This window comes from Rhea pennata, chromosome Z (genome assembly GCF_028389875.1).
Source record: "Rhea pennata isolate bPtePen1 chromosome Z, bPtePen1.pri, whole genome shotgun sequence".
Taxonomy (NCBI): Eukaryota; Metazoa; Chordata; class Aves; order Rheiformes; family Rheidae; genus Rhea; species Rhea pennata.
The window spans coordinates 55,009,008-55,026,642 of NC_084702.1; the positions used below are offsets into that span (position 1 = coordinate 55,009,008).

Here is a 17,635-nt window from a genome sequence, read left to right on the forward strand (position 1 = left end):
TCTAGTTATTAAATTAGCACTCATTTCATACACAACTGGGATACTTGTGCTTTTTTTTCACCAAAACTTAAAGTCATGTCAGTCTGAAAAGTTTCAGAATTTTTAACGCATTTTGGTTTTTTGTGAGGAAAGACTTTTTAGAGTATCGTTTCCTTAGATTCAGTATTTCTTTTAAGTAATAGTCTTTATAAATATTCTTTAATTTTTGATTTGTTGAAATACAGTTTTATTTGTGAACACTTAAAATTTGAGTCACTGTACTCCTCACTAAATTTTTAGGTTTTCTACTAGTGTGTGATGATCACAAGGATCATGCTGTTTATTTCTAAAGCATATCTATACCACACTGTTGGAAAGACCTTTTTAGTAATAGCGTATGTTTCCTTCTTTGCCAGATCAAAAATGTTACAACAGTAATGCTTTTACTCAAACAGGTGGGAACTGTGATAATGCAGTGGTAAATGTTCACACCCTTACTGGTGCTGGCTTAAGAGACTGCCTGTCTTTCTGATATTGTAGTGGGACATGCTACTGTCAGAAATTCAGAAAACTGTATATACAGAAGTGGTTTAGACAGAAGAACTGGAAGTAGATCCTAGACCAGCCATCAAGATATATTTTTTCATTCCTCATTTGTATCTGTCTTGATACAAGCACTTATTAACATTAAAATGATGAAGGGCTTTTCTTGATAAGATGCCTGTTGATTTTTGTAAGCCCTTTAATATATTTTAGGGGGCAGTATTTTGAAGATTAACTCTAGAGAAAACCACTTTTTAAAGTTTATCATATTCTTTCAGTTGCTGGGTTTTATCTTCCTTTGTTTTTCTTGTTTTTGAAGGTACATGAAGAGTTCATTAATAACATGACAAATACTACAGTTGAGAGTTTAATACAGAAATTTGCTGAGTCAAAAGGAACTGGCAAGGAACGACCTGGTAAGAGATTAAACATAAAAAAGTAGGAATTTTTAGTTTTAAAACTGTGTCAGTTTCCACTCCTAATACAGGGTCAAACCCTATTTGTTCATGTGTTATATTTGCAATATATTTACAAGCTGAAGTCCCAATAATTTGTTAGCTTTGATATTAAATGATTCATAAAAATTTAACAACATATAATTTACTGTATGTATGTAGTATGTGTGTTCATCAAGCATAGTAGTTATAGAGCTGAGTCCCTGTACATAGACCTTCGAAGAAACTCTTAAACTGTAGTGTTACTTAGTTCATCAGTGAAATTTGTCAATAAATTTAGGTTCCTTTTACAGGCTTACTCTGCTATGTGCTTATGCATAAAACTTATTTCCAAATTTTATTTAAGAAGTTTATGGATATATTCAGAACAGACGGCTATAAAGCTGCTTACAGAACTGTTTTAACAGTTGCATCAGTTTATTTGGGTAATATACAAAATCATGCATTTTAATGGCTTATATTTAGATTATTTGTTTTCTCTTTACTAAGAAGCAAATTCATAGTACTTGCTGAAAGTTCTACTTGTTGGTATGGCGTATAAGGCTTTCCTGGACTGTCATAAGAATCTAATAGTATGTGTATCTATCATTATAGGAAAAATGCATGATTCACTTTAATATTTGGACATGAACATATGGTCACTTAGGTTTGCAATTACAGGAATTTGGTAGTTGGAAGTCCTGGGTAGCATCTCTGCTTTCTAATACAGAAGCTCATAGTTTTTTCAGAGCAAAGATAACATAATGAGGTAGATCTTTAACATTAATACTAAATTGTTAAAGTTACTGCGTATCTTATTATGCCTCTGTTAAGTTCTTTAATCCAGCATTATTTTTGTTCTCTTTGTGATCTGATAATGCCATTGCATGCGTGGGTTGAGGTAAGATTGTATACGGAACTATTTCTTAGTGTTTCCTATAAATTTCACAATTCTTCAATGAAGAATAAGAAAGAAAAAACATGAGCTTCAAGGATTAAAGCTCAGCTGGACCAAAGACAGGACAGACATGTGAAAATGAAATATTCACATCTTTTTGACTAGCTGTTGCCAAGATATCATTGTTGTGTACCTGCTTGCTACTTCACAGAGTTCATCAAATCTCACTTATATTCTCTGGGTTCAAATTAAAACTTTTTCATACCAAAGTTAATTTCTTCAATTTCATCAACTATTTCGATTGCAAAGAATTTTAAGGAAAAATTTCATTTTTAGTGTGGAATTTTGAATTTTGAATTTTTTTCTATAGAGTGACATTATTTGTATAAACATTGTATTTATATAAACATTGTAAGGTTAGTCATGGTGCTGAGGGAAAATATCGGCAAATACTGCAGGGAAAGAATATGAATTTACAAGAAGTTGTAAAGGTTCAAAGGTAGGGGGTGGAAAAACTGTGATATTAATTTTGGTTGCCACTTCTATTGTATTCATTTTATTAACTTAAAAGCAAATCTACAGGTTTGGCAATTACAAAGAATTAGAAGGCAAAGTGAGAAACTGGTCCTCTAAGTATGAAACAGAAAGATGCAGTTTGAAAGAGAGTGTCTTTTTTGAATCAAAAAAATCCTATTCTGCAGTTGAAAACTATTCTTAATAGCAATTTATTCTAACTCCTGAAGCAAACACACTAGAAGACTTTCTGTGATGGAACTCGTTAGCATGGAGAAGGAAGAGGCTTCTCAGTTAAATCTTAAAGTATTCAGCCTGTAAAAATGATGAAGTATAGCTGATTTACTATTGAGGGGGGACAAGTAGAAAAAATGGCTATCACAGTTACTTAAAATTCTAGTCTTGAATCTTTCCCGAGGACTATACAGGCGTTCTTCCTTCAGCTTCCTAGACCCTTTTTTTCCTACCATATTATTTATGGGCTAAAATACTAAATCAGTTGGCGAGTGGCATTCTGAAATACTGAATTTGGAGAACAAATTAATAAACCAGAAGTATAATGCACAACAAAATATATTTTAGTTTGTTTGAGTACATTTTAGCTATATTTGTAATACTTTAAACCAGAGTTAACTTGCTATCATTTATATCTGTAAAAATAAGAATGAATCTCAGAGAAAGCATTGTAAGAGGGTTCTTTTATTTTGTGGATTATGAGCAATTAACAGCAAATCTTTCTGGATATAGGCAGCTCTTATCTCTTAAAGCTCTCATCTGCATATTTGAAACTTCTCTCTCTATGTATCTGTAAGCTCTGCATTCTTTGTCCTTTATACAAGATTATATGGGCTCCCTCTGGTGGCCAATTTGTTGCCTGAAGACTCCTAATAAACAGGAGCTTTCGGAGTTTAATACACTTACTTTTCTAGTACAAATAAAGTTCTTCCAACTACTAATGCTTTGCAAGTTTTAAAAATTAATTTATGGGCTTCTTCCCAATGGCTTTTTTCTAACTGCTAACTAAATTACTTACCTAGTTAGATTTATCCGCTAATTCGCTCAATTTACTTTATATGTTCTTTGAATTTTTTAATATTAATACAGTATTTTAAGAAGTTGCATTCACTTATTTTCTCAATTATATAAAGAGTAACATAAAGAATAGTAACATACATGCAGTTGCAAATCTTTAACTGTAGTTACAAAAAAATCACTAACAAATGTAAAACAATATATTTGAAAAATGGAACGAGAGATTGCAAAGCCTGAGATAATAATTCGTAGAGTAATACCTTTATCTTTAATCTGTTAATATGTTACACCTTCAAGTCAGGCATCAGGTCTGAATTTAACTTATTTTCTGAACAGTTTGTAAAGGCTAAATGTTCCTGCATTTTGGTCTACTAGCAGGTTTGATGCCATCAGTTGGAAGAGGTTTTTAGTAATACAGACTTGCCAGCAAACCAGTTGGCCACATATATATGTTGACCTGTTTCAGATGAATCAATTTTCTGTTTGTGGTGAGTTACTGCTCCATGTTCCTTGGAACATTCACTAATAGTATGGTGCAAAATGTCTTTTCTTCCACTCAGTATGTATGTTAAATCAATGGCAGAGATGATGAATATTGCAAATTAGTGACATACTGTTCTCTTCTAGCTTTATTTACTTAATCATATAATCAGCCATGAAGAATTTGGATTCCTCTTTGTTCCAGTATGAAAAGTTGTTGCCGCATAAAACACAAACTGCTAGGAAGTGTAATCCCATGTTCTTCCAAGGTCTTGTATCTGAAGTTGGCAGGATATTATATCATGCATTTAATGGTGTTCTCAAATACCCATATAGATGTGGTGTAGTTGTGAAAGATTTTCCATTTTTAGATATTAGGCTACTGTGCTCTCTTTTGTCATATGTGAATCAGCTGTGCTTGTTTGTCCCTATATTAGTTTTTCCCACTACAGTTTACCCAGAAGCTAGCTTTGAAGGCCAAATGAAAAGCCTCAGCTGTGCTGCATTATTTCTGTTGTCTAAAAAAACAAGAACAAATCCCAAATCTAGAGGATTTGTTTTCATGAATTTGTTCTGATGCCATTGTTAGTGGTTGTTGGTAATTTATTAAATTGTTGATCTTATTTTTGCTTTTTTTTTCTTGAAAAATTAATAAAGACGGGGGAAAAAACTTTATTGTAATACACACAACAATAGAAAGCCGAATTCCTTGATCGCTCCTTAGCTTTTCAATAATACAATTATCTGCAGATGACAGTTACTACATATGCTGTGCCATTATTCAGCGTGAGAGGGGCACTAGGTCATCTTTTCAGTACATATATGAGAATCTTTTTCATTTGTTTTGTGCTCTCTGGATTCATCTTCCACAATCAGAGTCATTCAGACCATGTTTTGCACTGCCGCTCTGCCTTTTTCGTCACACAACTAGGCAGAGAAAATCTGGCTAAGAGGAATGAGTTACATGCAAGTTCTCTTCTAGCTGTGCTGGTACAAGCATCTAGATTTTGGACTGTGGAGAGAATCCAGACAGTCCTGAAGGAGAGAACAAAGGCAGTATTCAAGGTGGGAGAGTAAGATGCAAGCCCATGAAAATACTGTTTGTCTCATTTCTCTCTCCATGGAACAAACTTGACCTTTTCGGAAGAGCAAGAAGTTGTTTGAGTTTGTTAAAGCATTGTAATGCCTGCAACCCATCAACACTTTGGATTAAATGATAATAGAACTAGTTGACAGTGTTCATTTTTTATAATTGCTGTTGATCAGCCATCACTGGCTCTTGCAGGTAGTAAATCGTTTTGTCCCCCTTGACCTTTCAGATACTAGGAACAGCAGTATAAGTCCTTTCAATCAGATGTTGCCAAGATGTTTGTATCCTTCCACAGATAACAGGAAGGATTCAGAATAGGACAGATTTATTGTCTCTACTCCTTTTCTACCTTTTGCCAAAGCCAGTAATTGGTGATTTGATCAGTAATTGACCACCAGTGCTGGTAAATAAATGTTTTGTCTGTGGCTTTTTCAAACTGCTGAAACCTATTTGCTTTATTTGCCCATGCAGAAAAATTGGCTCAAGGCTCCTGTAACTCCAGTCATGGGAAAGTTTAAGGTCATGAGTGTCAAATGGAGATACTGACTCAGGAAAAAAATTTTTTTTTTAATCATTCTGAAATATTTCTCTTGGGAAGACTGTTTAGTATTCTAGGGTTGAGAAATTAATCCATGACTTAGGACAGCTAATGTCAAGGTCTTCAATGCCTCACAAGAGAGGTCATACCAGAAAAATACATCCTGGCATCTTTGTCAGTGCACTAGTGAGCCTTGTTTGTTTTGAGGGAACGCATTTGGGAGCTCCGTTTCTGGAGTGCTAGCACAGTTTATATTTTCATGTCTTACAAAATAGTGATTTATTTAGTCACAGCATTCATGCTGAAAGCAATGTCAAGTTTTCGCAGGCCTCAAAACTGTTGATAAGCCATTATGTTTACCATTTGAATGGCAATCAAAACTATATAATCTAGAATCATTTACAAGTTCATTAATGCTGCTAGTATTGACTGTAGCCAAAGTCATAAAGCACCAAACTTCAGTTTAGTAAGCGTTTAAAAAACAAATTCTCTTTAGGCTTTAATGCAACTGATTTCTTCATTCATTTAATTCAACTGAATTATTTTTTTCATTAGGATAATGTTTTATATGCTTGTCTGTTGTGGGGGGTGTCAGTGCAAAGTTCAGGTGTGAATTTGTGGCGTGCTAGCAGGCATTCTCAAGCTGCTTACATGAGCAGTTGAGTCTGTCTTGAACGCCTGTGGAGGACTGCTTATGTGTTTTTCCAGAGTGATTGCAAAAGCACTGAAGTGAGTTGCCCCACTGTTGGGAAGCTAGAGGAAAGTAACTGGCATGCAGTAAATTCACGGTTGTGCTTACTCTGGATTGATGTCCCTATTTAAATTAGTATATTGTGATAAACAGTTTATCTTCTGTCTAATGGAGAAACAAGATGACTTGAACAGGATAAAGGAAACAAAAAGGATTAAGAAGCATTGTATTATTCATAAGGAAATTTAGAAGTACATTTGTCCTTTTCCCAGAGCTTGAGAAACAAAGCAAGAGCCATAGAATATTGAAACCTGTTTTGATTAAAGCTGCTAGCTTTTTATATACTTGAATAATAAACTGTGCTTTGAGAGAAAGACTTGAAACAGAGCTGGGTGTGGCATTTGTTTTTTCCATGGGTTAGTTTGATAACATAATAGTTTATAGAGTTTATGAAAATGCTTTTCTAAGAAGCTAAACAGCAACAAAATAGACACCGAAAACAGTTGGTACTAATTTTTGAACAGCTCTGCATGATATCTTTGAGCTTCTTTTCCTCAAGGAAGTATAACAAAGCAAGTATTTTGTGTTCTTATAAACAATTTTCTTTTTATTTGCTATAAATATTTGAAATATTTTAATGCTGCCATCATTTATGAATAGGTGCTTAAATAGCCAGAAGTGTCTCAGTTTGTCAAGGCCCATTTCCATGCTTAAAGAATGTTCTACGTGGAAGGCCAGCCAAGGAATGATATTTAGTTCATCAACATAGGCAGTGCCCAAGGGATTCAGAGAAATAGTCTCTTCAGTAGCCCTCTGGAAAGATGTGGAAAATTATTTTTTTTAAGCATGTGTACTGTACTTCTTTCTTAGTAGACTTGTAGTGTTGGAGTCAGAGTAGAGCAGCAGCTTGAATCTTTTGACACAAAAGCTTTTTAAGGAAAAATGTTGTTTTAAGCTGGAGAACTTAAACCCCAAACCCTCTATTTTGTAGTATGTAATAAAGTTGAAATAAATTCTAAACTATGCATATAGTAGTCTTAGTCTTACACTTGTCAGTAAGTTGTACTGCACTGAGTTGTATTTTTAATTAAATCATAATTTAATTGACTGTAATACTCTAATATGGTAGTAGTTTATACCAGGACAAATTCCCATTGGATAATTTCTGCAGTGAACTGAGCACTGAGTAAAACCAGATCTGTTGTTGTTTGGTTTTCTCCTCGTTTCTTAAACAAGAATATCTACTCTGGTGTTTGAAAATGAATTCTCCCTGGACTTAATTTGACCTTCTGCATCCATGACGTTTCTCAAAGTGCAGAATCTCATCAGCTTTGACTTCAGTATCTTTTTGTTGTCTTCTTAATAGGCATAGATCAGCTGAGTAGCCTTCTGCGTATACTGGCCTTCTGCATCAGTAGTTCCATTTTAAATGATGGATATTGATTTTTCAGCCTTTTGGCAAGTGAAGATGCAGTGGGGTACCCCTTGACCTATTGCCTGAGTAGAATAAGGGCAGGAAAAGAAGGAAATGTCTAAGCAGTAGCAAGACATTTTCCTTCTTCTTTTGCTATCAAGTTAATTTATGTGAGAAATTAAGCGTTAAATGGCGGGACTTATTTCAAAATCAAATATATATTGCCTTGCATTCTAAGTAGCTCTTTGGTCATAAATGGAGGAGAGGAGGGAGATTTTGTAGAACTCCAGAATATACATTTTACTCGTTGTTGTTCCTGTTGGTTCAGCTTTTTTGTCAAAGAAGCTTCCCATGTACTTCATGGTGCAGAAAAAAAAGTACAGCAAAGAGCTGCAGAAGTAGCACCCCATGCTTGAAAACTGTCATATACTAACCAATACTTGCTGTTTTGTAGTTGGGGTGAAGAGATAGTTATATATTTTTTATTCATCTCTTTCTTTTTCCACCTATGAACTCTTCTGTACAAGTAAATAGGAAAGGACTTTTAAAGTGCTACAAAGCAGGAAATTTTAAAATTCCTCCTAAAGAAGAGTTTGTGTTTGTCTGAAAAAAAGTGTTCTGGATACCATAAAACATATTAGCTTAGCTTTTGGGAGTGGAACCCACTGAAGGTTTTACCCTTGTAAGAGTTCATGGTTTTTATTCAAGACTTCAGTAAGAAACTATATCCTTCTTGCTTTATAGTGGCAATGTGTGATTGTTGCAAAGGTGTGTTTCTAAACAGGGATATAATTTAATGTATTTATAATGTAGTTTTCCAAAACCTTAACTGAGTATTCCTTAAAAAGAAAAGTACCTGAATGTGTCCGAGTATTTCTTCTATCACTACATTCTTGCATATTCTGCCTTCAGCAGGTGAGTCACACATCATTCAGTTGGGCAGAACTGTTACAGATACTTTTATTTTATAGACTAGGTTTATGCTATCCTGCCATTTCTCAGTGTATCCCTTCCCCCAGCTTCCCAGATAGTTTTCATGTGAATTGTCCACTTGCAACCCCACTTGATGGAGAAGTACAAGTTGAAAACATTTTATAAAAAATGAGACAAGTAGAGAAGAGAGAGACAAATTAGTCCTGCCATTTAAGGGAAAGGCAGCTGCAAGTTTTCAGAGTCAGCAGACAGCTGAGTCTGTGTACATGTGTGTGTGTTTGGCCGGTCACTCAGCCTGTGGACGATTTAAAACCAGCTATGTCTCCCATCCTGTTGTGCAGCCAACCACAAAGGAAATATTTTTAGATTAAGTGTAAAGCAGGAGAAGAAGAGAAAAGGATGAGGAACATTGAAAGAGACTGGGAATGCTGTGGAGAGAGGGATTTGTGGAGCACAGTGTTCTGCAGACTGCCCTTGCATTAATTTTGCTGTTCGCAGACTTTGTGCTTTCATAAATTACCGCTGAAGCTTCCACCGTTTGCTGTATAGTCATGTGTTGCAAGGTAGTTGGATCTGTCTTTTAAACTTTACTGTGTGTGTGTGTGTGTGTGTGTGTTAAAGGTCTTGTTGATAAATTTCTTATCTGAGCAATAAAAATAATTTTCATTGTAACTGAAGCTGCTTGTCACCTTTTCTTTTTAGTTTAGAGAAATGAATCTGCTCTCTCCTTGGAGCTGATAAACATCCTAATAGATCATAATTCAAATCTTCAAACTACTCAGCTTACGATTCTTTCTTGCTTTGTTCTTGCTCTGCAAGCCATAGGGAAGTGCTGCCCCTAGAGAGTAGTGTGCTTACTGAATTCATGGCACTTGGATCTACAGCACCTGAGGAAGCTTGAGATGAATAATGTTTCCCTTATCTGGTCAGCTAAGTGCAGGACTGGAAGCTTAGTAACAAAAACAGAGCTAGATTTTATGACTTCTTTAGTGGATGCAGGCAAAGTACAATCTCCTTATATGTTATTTTTTTCATCCTAAAAAGACTTCTCTCTGAAGTGCTGTACATTGCTACTGATAACTGTAATTATTTATGCTACCGTCATCACCTCCATCTTTTCTTTTCGAAATAAGAAGATACTATCACAATATTGTAGTTGTTATTTTTCAACATGAATTGAAAAAAAAAAGGATTCAATTAAGTCATAAGCATCTCTGGTAGGCTGGATATATTAGCGTTAGGATGTAATAAAGAGCGGTTAAATTCACTGGTTGTTGTAGAAGAACCAATTAAAAGTTCTTTTTTTTATATAGAATTAGATATAAGGATGTAATTTTGTCATTATTATTTCAGTATTTTCCCTCAGATTGGCCTGTTATCAGGCTGATTTTGTTTTATTTCCTCTCCCTCATCCTCTTTGTAGTGAAGTAAAGCTGACTGAATCCACCAATTAACATTTGCTTGAGGCAGTCTGGTACTAGCATGATAAATAGACTGCAAATTCATGTTATATATCTCTAAGATGATCACAGTCATTCATCTTTATACTACTTTCCTACATAAAAGCCATGCTTGGATGTGAGATTTTGGTTTTTTAAAATTTATTCTAGAATAAGAATTTTTCTGGAATATTTTTTTCCTGTATCCTTTGAAAAATGTTGTTCTTTATTGGAGAAGCAATAAAAACGAGAAGTTGTTATTAGAAGACCTAATGTTGAAAAATACATTTTGCTTTCCTGGTTTCTGAATTTGAAAATTTGAGTTTTTTTGATAAACATGAAACAGGATCATATGATAGCAAGAAAAAGATTGCTTATATGTTTGTGTACACACAAAATTGACCTTTGTGATGCAGCTTAACATCTAAACACTAAGAGCAGTCATTTGTTATGACAGCAGAATTAATTGAGGCTAAAACAGTCGAAATTCCACTTGTATCAAGCTGTTCATTAGGAATTGCTCTCTGGCTTTAGTGCTGTCAGAAAAATAACCTGTTCTGCTATGATTAAATAGCAGAATGATGGTTGGTCCACTGCATTTGAGAGAGAGGTTGAATAAACTTTCTACTGCGGAAACAATTCAGAAGTGACACGCTGCAAGGGGGGTCAGCATGTGCATCGATATCCAGCTGAGCTGTCAACTGGCACTGAGCCAGGCACGCAAAGCTTTGCCATTTGAAGCAGCATGTGAAGCATATGCAGTTTAAAAAAATTGTCCTCCTTTCATGCATGATTTACTATCAAAGAGAAAAACTTTTGTTTTATTAAAAACAAGAATATTATTTGTTATCTTATTTGTAACTGCAAGTACATATTTACTTTTTTTTTAAGCTTTTGGTTGAAATGTTTATATGTGTGCATACGTGTGTGTAAACTGATTCTTTGCAACAAGGGGGGAAGGGCAGATTTTTTTTTTTTTTTTTTTTTTTTTTGAGTACCTGAATATTTCCAGTTACTGAAAGTGAAACTTAGTTAATAAAAATATATGCTTCGGAAGGAAAACATTTCTTTCTGTCATATATACTCCCCTTAAACTAGAAAGGAGACATTTTCTAAAAGCAGATACAAATGTAAAATAGATTGTAGTACGAGGTTAATGTGTTGACTTTTTGATTTGCTATCTTTTTTAGCTAGGCAGGATTTTCCAGTTCATTGATACACTTACTGGGGGCTGCTTTTCAGAGTATGACATAATATTATGTTTTCCTTCCTATTAATAGTAACTGCCTTTTGCATTTGCCTTCCTTCTTTGTTTAAAAATCCAAACAATAAACCTTTTTTTCTCCCTCTGTTGAGAGAAGTGCAAATGATTCTAGTCTTAGCTAAAATTGTTTTCAGTCTCTTTCTCACAGTAAACTATAGAAGTTGGTTTTGTGAGTATTTTTAAGGTTATCAACAACGTACTTGACTGTTTTCAAGACAATTACTATCACTTTATAGATAAATTAAGTAGCATTTGTAAGGTTGTTATTTATAAACCCTCTTTTTTTTCATTCTCTGTGTTTCCTCTAAAAATACCCTTTCCATAGACAGGGGCTAATAATCTACTGGATACTGTTTTATATTTAACAGCGTCATTGTATCAGTGTGATTATGTTATTTATTTATTTATTTATTTATTTTACTAATCTTGGAATAAGATCACCATCTCCTTATTGTTAGTCACCCACCTTGCCTTTTAGCGTCATAAAAGTCCGCGTGTTCCCATAACTCCTATAACAAAAAAACAGTATGTATATCTTCTGAACATTTTAGGAGGTAGCTCATGAGCTACAGACTCCCTCTTGTTTAACTTAATGCCAGTTCCATTTGTTGTAAATGATTAGATAATTAAAGCAAGCTGTCCATTTATTCAAATTACTTTTCCCTTTTTCTATTCTAGCAAATTAGTTTCCTCCGTTTCAAAATCTTCAGAACTGACAGACTCCTGAATTATTTGCTTTAGTCTGTAAGTGGACAGGTAGGATATGTATCCTTCAATGACAGAAATCGAGGTGGGCTTATTGCCTTCTGTGGTAAAGGCTAACACTTCATCTATGCACTACATTATATTTTTGCTATTCTCTGTATGTAGAGTATTGTATATCACTTTCAAGTTTATATACAGATATTTGAGATGCTTAAGCCATTGTATTGCCATTTTTATAGTTCAATATAAAAACAGGCAAGCAGATCTGATTATCTTGACCCTGAAACTGTCCATATTTAGTCTGACACAATATTAATTCAGAGACTTTTGCAAGGATTGGACTCTCAGTTACTGCTTTTTACTTAATCTGGTGAAGGTGTTTTAAAATATATTTTTTTTCATTTTCCCAATCCTACTTTAGTTTCAGTACATTTTTTAAATTTTTTGTTCATATGAATGCTTGTGAAGAGGTTTCCTTCTCAAGTCACATTTTCTTGTCTTTTTATGGGAAGAACAACAAAGGAAATTTCAATGCTTTGACTATAGTACTGCAGATTATTACTACTATTATTGCAATGTGGCAATATCTAGATGGTCGTGTTCAGTGTTTAGAGCTACCATGTTGCAAGGACTTTAGCAGCTTCTGCAAGAATGTCTACTTCAGGGAATGACTTCAGTCCCTGTCATCAGCAATACATCTTCAGTGTGAAACAACTGCTCTTCTTTGGATGTTGCAATGGACAATAAATCTTTGATGGCCAGTAGTCGCTTCAGAAATTTCAGAGGTCAGCCTGTGCAGCATGAGATTCTATAAACAAAATTGTCAGTGCAGCTGAGATGCTAATCTTCTAGATTTTTAGACTGAAATCCTTATTGGGGTTAACCTTTTGTCTACACTTCAGTCACTGGGTGAGTCTCCGACTTGTTGAGAAAACACATTTGCCTCTTAGAGAATATGGATAATACTTCCACATTAAAATTTCCATGCAGCTACTGTGAAAGTTACTGTGATATTGCAATACCAGCCCATGAGTTCTAATGCAGGGACATACATCTGTATGTTGCCTGTATCTGGCAGTCTCCAGTAATGCCGTCAACCTGCTAGGTGTTTTTGAGTAGATCATCTAATGAATGAGGAAGCAGGAGTCAGAAAGATGGATATTGTGCTTCTCCCGAGGAAAAAGCACTTTGAGGCATTTTTGGAGGGATAGTGCAGACTCTTTTGTTTCCAGTTGCGCAAGGACTGTGGACAACGCAGGGGAACTTTTCAAGAATGCTTCTGGATTGCTCACGGATGCTGTGGCTCAGGCCTGCGGGCTGGCTGGGGGACTGCATTTGGTTCTGGTGGGAAATAACGTGGTCTCAGAACACACTTCTGGTCAGACTACAACGTTATTACCTCTTTGGGCACAAAGCTGTCAAGCCTGCTCAAGCCTGCAGAAAACTCCAGCTGTTATGCGGGCTACCAAAAACTCATTAAAGCAATCCTGTTTTCTAAATTGGTTCACCATAGAATGACACATAAAATGTCTATTTGTGACATGTTATTTTAGCTTAAAAATACTGCTCCTCACGCAAAATGTGGTACTCGTCACAGCAAGCATGTAGGAATCAGAACTGTTTGGAGATCTGTTCTAAAGTTGCAGAGTAAAACACTGAAAAACTTAAAACCACTACAAATTTCACCCTAATCTGCTCAAAAGGGCAAAGTGTAGGAATTTGCCTTTGTACAAGCAAATAGTGCAACATGCAGTACTGAGTGGGAGCAAGGGTGCTAAATAAAAATTATCTTTGGCAGTTGGAAGAAAATGATAAAATTCATTTGAATTTCTTTCATTTTCATGGATTCAGTAATGACAGCTCTTAGTGTCTTAAACTTCTGAGATTCCAAAGTATGAAGGTCTGTATAAAAATTTGAATTAACTAGAAAAAAAAATAGATTAAGAGAGAAATATGCTTTAGAAAATCAACTGATTCACGCAGTTCTTTTAAAGAGATGTTGTTTTCATGATTGTTATTTATCTTTTTTACAGTAAAACAGCTAGTAGACAAACAGGAAGAGAAGTGACTTCCATGTTAACTCTGCCAGTCTTGGGGGAGCATAAAATAAGCTGAAAGGTATAATTAAGAAGAATGTGTGTTTAAAACTTCCAAGTTAACCTGACACAAATCTCTGTGAAAAGTGGGACCTCTTACTGAAATCTGTGGCACAACTTCCATCACATTACTATCTCTCTCTCACAATTCATAACTAACTACAAGTTTTTCAGCTTATGTTTGATAGTCATCCCTATGAGAAAAGATTACATTGTTTTAAGAGGGATAAATCTGGGGAGGGTGAGTAAGCAGGCTTATCTTAAATCTAATTGGAAATGCTAACCTGATCTTCCTATGAATTTATACATTGTACATTTTGATGTGATTCAGTACTTAGCGTGGATGTTTGTCTCTTGAACTAAACAACTTATTAAGCTGTAAAAAACACCTTCAAAGATGAGCGTTAGGCAAGTGTTATGGACAAAATGTAGAAACCTTGATGTCTTACTAAAGAAAAATCTTTCTACTTGTTTTAGAAGTGAAAGTTAGATATTGATCCAAAATAAGGATGACCATGAGTTTTACCTGAATCTTGAATATTTATATATTTCAGTGAAGAGGGTGAAAAACTTAAAAGTCTGAGGATCTGCTTGTAGTAGCTGCAAAAGGGCGAAGAAAAAGACAGTATTTTGAGAAAGCTTGAATATTGCATTTCTCTGAAAATATGTTTAAATCTATATGTTGCTGACAATTTTTTTCCTTCTGTTTTTGTTTTGGGGTGAGCATGGTTGACTTAACTTTCGCTTTTCTTTGGCAAAATGGGAATATGTATAGAAGCAAGAAATAGAAGTAGTTCAATCATCAGCAAAGTGATGAAAAATGTGTTGTCTGAAGTGTAGTGCTGAATGAGTAATGTTTGTCCGTCAGTCTCTGTTTCATGGAATTTTTCTGAATTTCTTGCTCAATATATTTTGAAAAAATAGAGTTTAAATACGTAAAACAAAATGTTGATGATATCAGTGCCTGAATGTAGATGTCTACAGTTCTCCAGTGTTGTGGGTTTTTTTCTATTTTGTTTTTCTTTTGTGAGATGACCAGATTTGCTGACTTGTGGAGCGCACTAACTTTGTTTTACTATGAATTTAATGAAGAGCAAAGGGGAAGAAATTGGAAGGGCTACCTAAAATGTTGCAGAATTTATAACAGTAGACTGAGAGAACTGTTGCGAATTTGTATTTGGTCTTGCCATTTTGAATAATTAGACTGACATTTGAAATTATCTAATATTTGAATGTTATAGTGATATTCTAGAAAATATTAGAAAATATTAGAAAAATGATTCTAAGGATATCAGTGGTTTCTAGTCCTGGGATCTCATCCTGCTAGTGATTTTACAAGCATCCATTTTCTTTAATAGCAGAGAAAATTTTGCAGACTCAGTGTCTTAATTGCAATGAATACAAATTTTGTTTTGAGCACATTCCTTTTAATTCGTTAGATTTGTGCAAAATTTTACAGAAAATATGTGTAGATTTTATGTAACATGATGAAAATAATTCTATTTGTTTAATGTTAATGAGCGTAGAATCATAGAATTGGTAAGGTTGGAAGGGACCTCTGGAGATCATCTAGTCCAGCCCTCAAACAAGTGGCCCATACGGGGATTGAACCCACAACCTTGGCATTATTAGCACTGTGCTTTAACCAACTGAGCTAGCATGAAGTTATATTGACAGTTTCTTAGTTATTTTTGATGTAAGTATAATTTTTTCATTTGCAGTTTTGAAAAATCCTGTAGAATGCAGTGTTTAGTCAAACACAGTTTTAGGCTGCAGTAGTTTAATATGCATTTTAGGGGTTACATTGTAAATATAACTGGTTGAGGTACTTAACTCTATGAGTCAAATATGAATTAATATACTGTGTATAAATCACAATGTTAATTCACAGCTAAATTGGTTTTTTAGCTTAATTGTGGCATTTCTTATTACAGCATAATTTGTTATGTTGTACTATTAAAAACAAACAAACCTGTAGTCTCCATGTTTCTTGTAGTTAAGATCTGTTTCTGTAAGTTAGTTATTTTAAGATTGAGACTATGGCATTCTCACTTTGAAAAGAATATGAGTAAAAACACTGGAAAATACTTTCAAGTACACTTTGTTTTATGTGAAAACACCCTGTGAATTGTACAGCTGTTGTGTTTATAATGGATATTCTATGATAATCTTAATTTTTTTTAAAAAAATGTGTTTATAATGGATATTCTATGATAATCTTAATTTTTTTTAAAAAAATAAGAGATTACTTTTGTGCAAAAGTGTTTGGGGCAGGAAGGAAAGTAATTTATGTATTTGAAGTTTGCACAATCACTTTGCTCCCAGTTGGTTGTAATTGAAATTTTCCAAATTCGGATCTTTCATTCAAAGTAGTTTCTTAAGTCTGATTAAAAGAAAGTTTGGCTGCCTTGGAGTATAAAATAGAGAACCTTTTTTTTTTTTTTTCTTCTATCTTACCTGTAACGTGTATAAATTTGTGTTTCTGCCCTCAAAAGGGTTACTTAAGGATAAGTAATAACCCCTGTATCACAGTGCTGACAGCTACTTTTGCAAGCTCCTGTTTCAAACAGTGGCTAGTTGTCAACAGGGAGTGGACGGAGAGGCTCCACGCTGCAGGTGCTGTCTGCTTTCTCTGCACTGGCACAAGTGCTCCTGTGACTCTAGCATTTTAGAATTTGTCATTTGCTATTTTGCCATGTTTATAGTCTTAACAATTTTTTAAAGTTTTTATCTTCCTTATTGCTGTGTATAAGATTCTGCACATCACTTTTAATTGTCCAAATAATTGGCTATGGTGAGAAACAGAGGAACTAACAATACCGAGTTAGCAAAAGTGTGAACTTCAAAACAAGACCTGTAGCTATGCTATATAGCTATGCTATAGTTCTTCTTTCCTTAAAAGAAGATGAATCTAAAACTTCATACTGATTATGTGTTATAGATGCAATTTTGAATGAGAAGAGGAAACAGATTAGGTATGCTTCATGAAGCTGAAATAACATAGACAATTAAATTTTATTTAGACAGTGTACACTGGTATTTTAACTTTTTGTTATGAAAGTGTGGAAACATTTAATAATTTGCTGTACATGTATGATTTTGCCAGCTTACCGCTTATAGCTTTCATAATTATCTAATTTTTAATTAGATTATCTAGTCTTTTCAGGAAATATTGATAGTGTTTAAAACATCTTAGTGACTGACCTTCGTTTGAGATTAAATTTAAATTAATATTTACCTTCATTATAATTTCTTTAAGGCCCTATTGATTTTGAGGAATGTAACACATCTAGTGCAGTTGAAGGTAAGTTTTTGTAGTATAATTATTTACATAAAAATGCTGTGAACAGAATCTGAAACTGAGGAATGGATGATATTCAGCACATGAAATTGTATGAATTTGAAGTATTCTGAAAGGCTAATAAGCAGCTGTTTCTTTGAAATATGTGCTGCTTGAGCTTCTACCAAAATAAGGTTTACAGTACTGTATTAATCTAATGCATGGTTGTCAGAGAATTTTAATATTTTTATAAATATACTTTGGCTAAGACCTCCTCATTGGATCTGGTTCATTTATGACTGTTTA

The 17,635-nt window shown here is 34.3% G+C and overlaps 1 protein-coding gene across 4 annotated transcripts in view; it reads left to right on the top strand.

Annotated features, from left to right (window-relative positions):
* Positions 1-17,635, top strand: part of FCHO2 (FCH and mu domain containing endocytic adaptor 2) — an 85,609-nt gene that overhangs the window by 26,415 nt on the left and 41,559 nt on the right. For all 4 annotated transcript variants that reach the window (XM_062600420.1, XM_062600422.1, XM_062600421.1 and 1 more), the window contains exons 8-9: positions 842-938; positions 17,309-17,353. In XM_062600420.1, the coding sequence (XP_062456404.1) occupies positions 842-938; positions 17,309-17,353 (142 nt within the window). The remainder of the gene's footprint in view (positions 1-841; positions 939-17,308; positions 17,354-17,635) is intronic.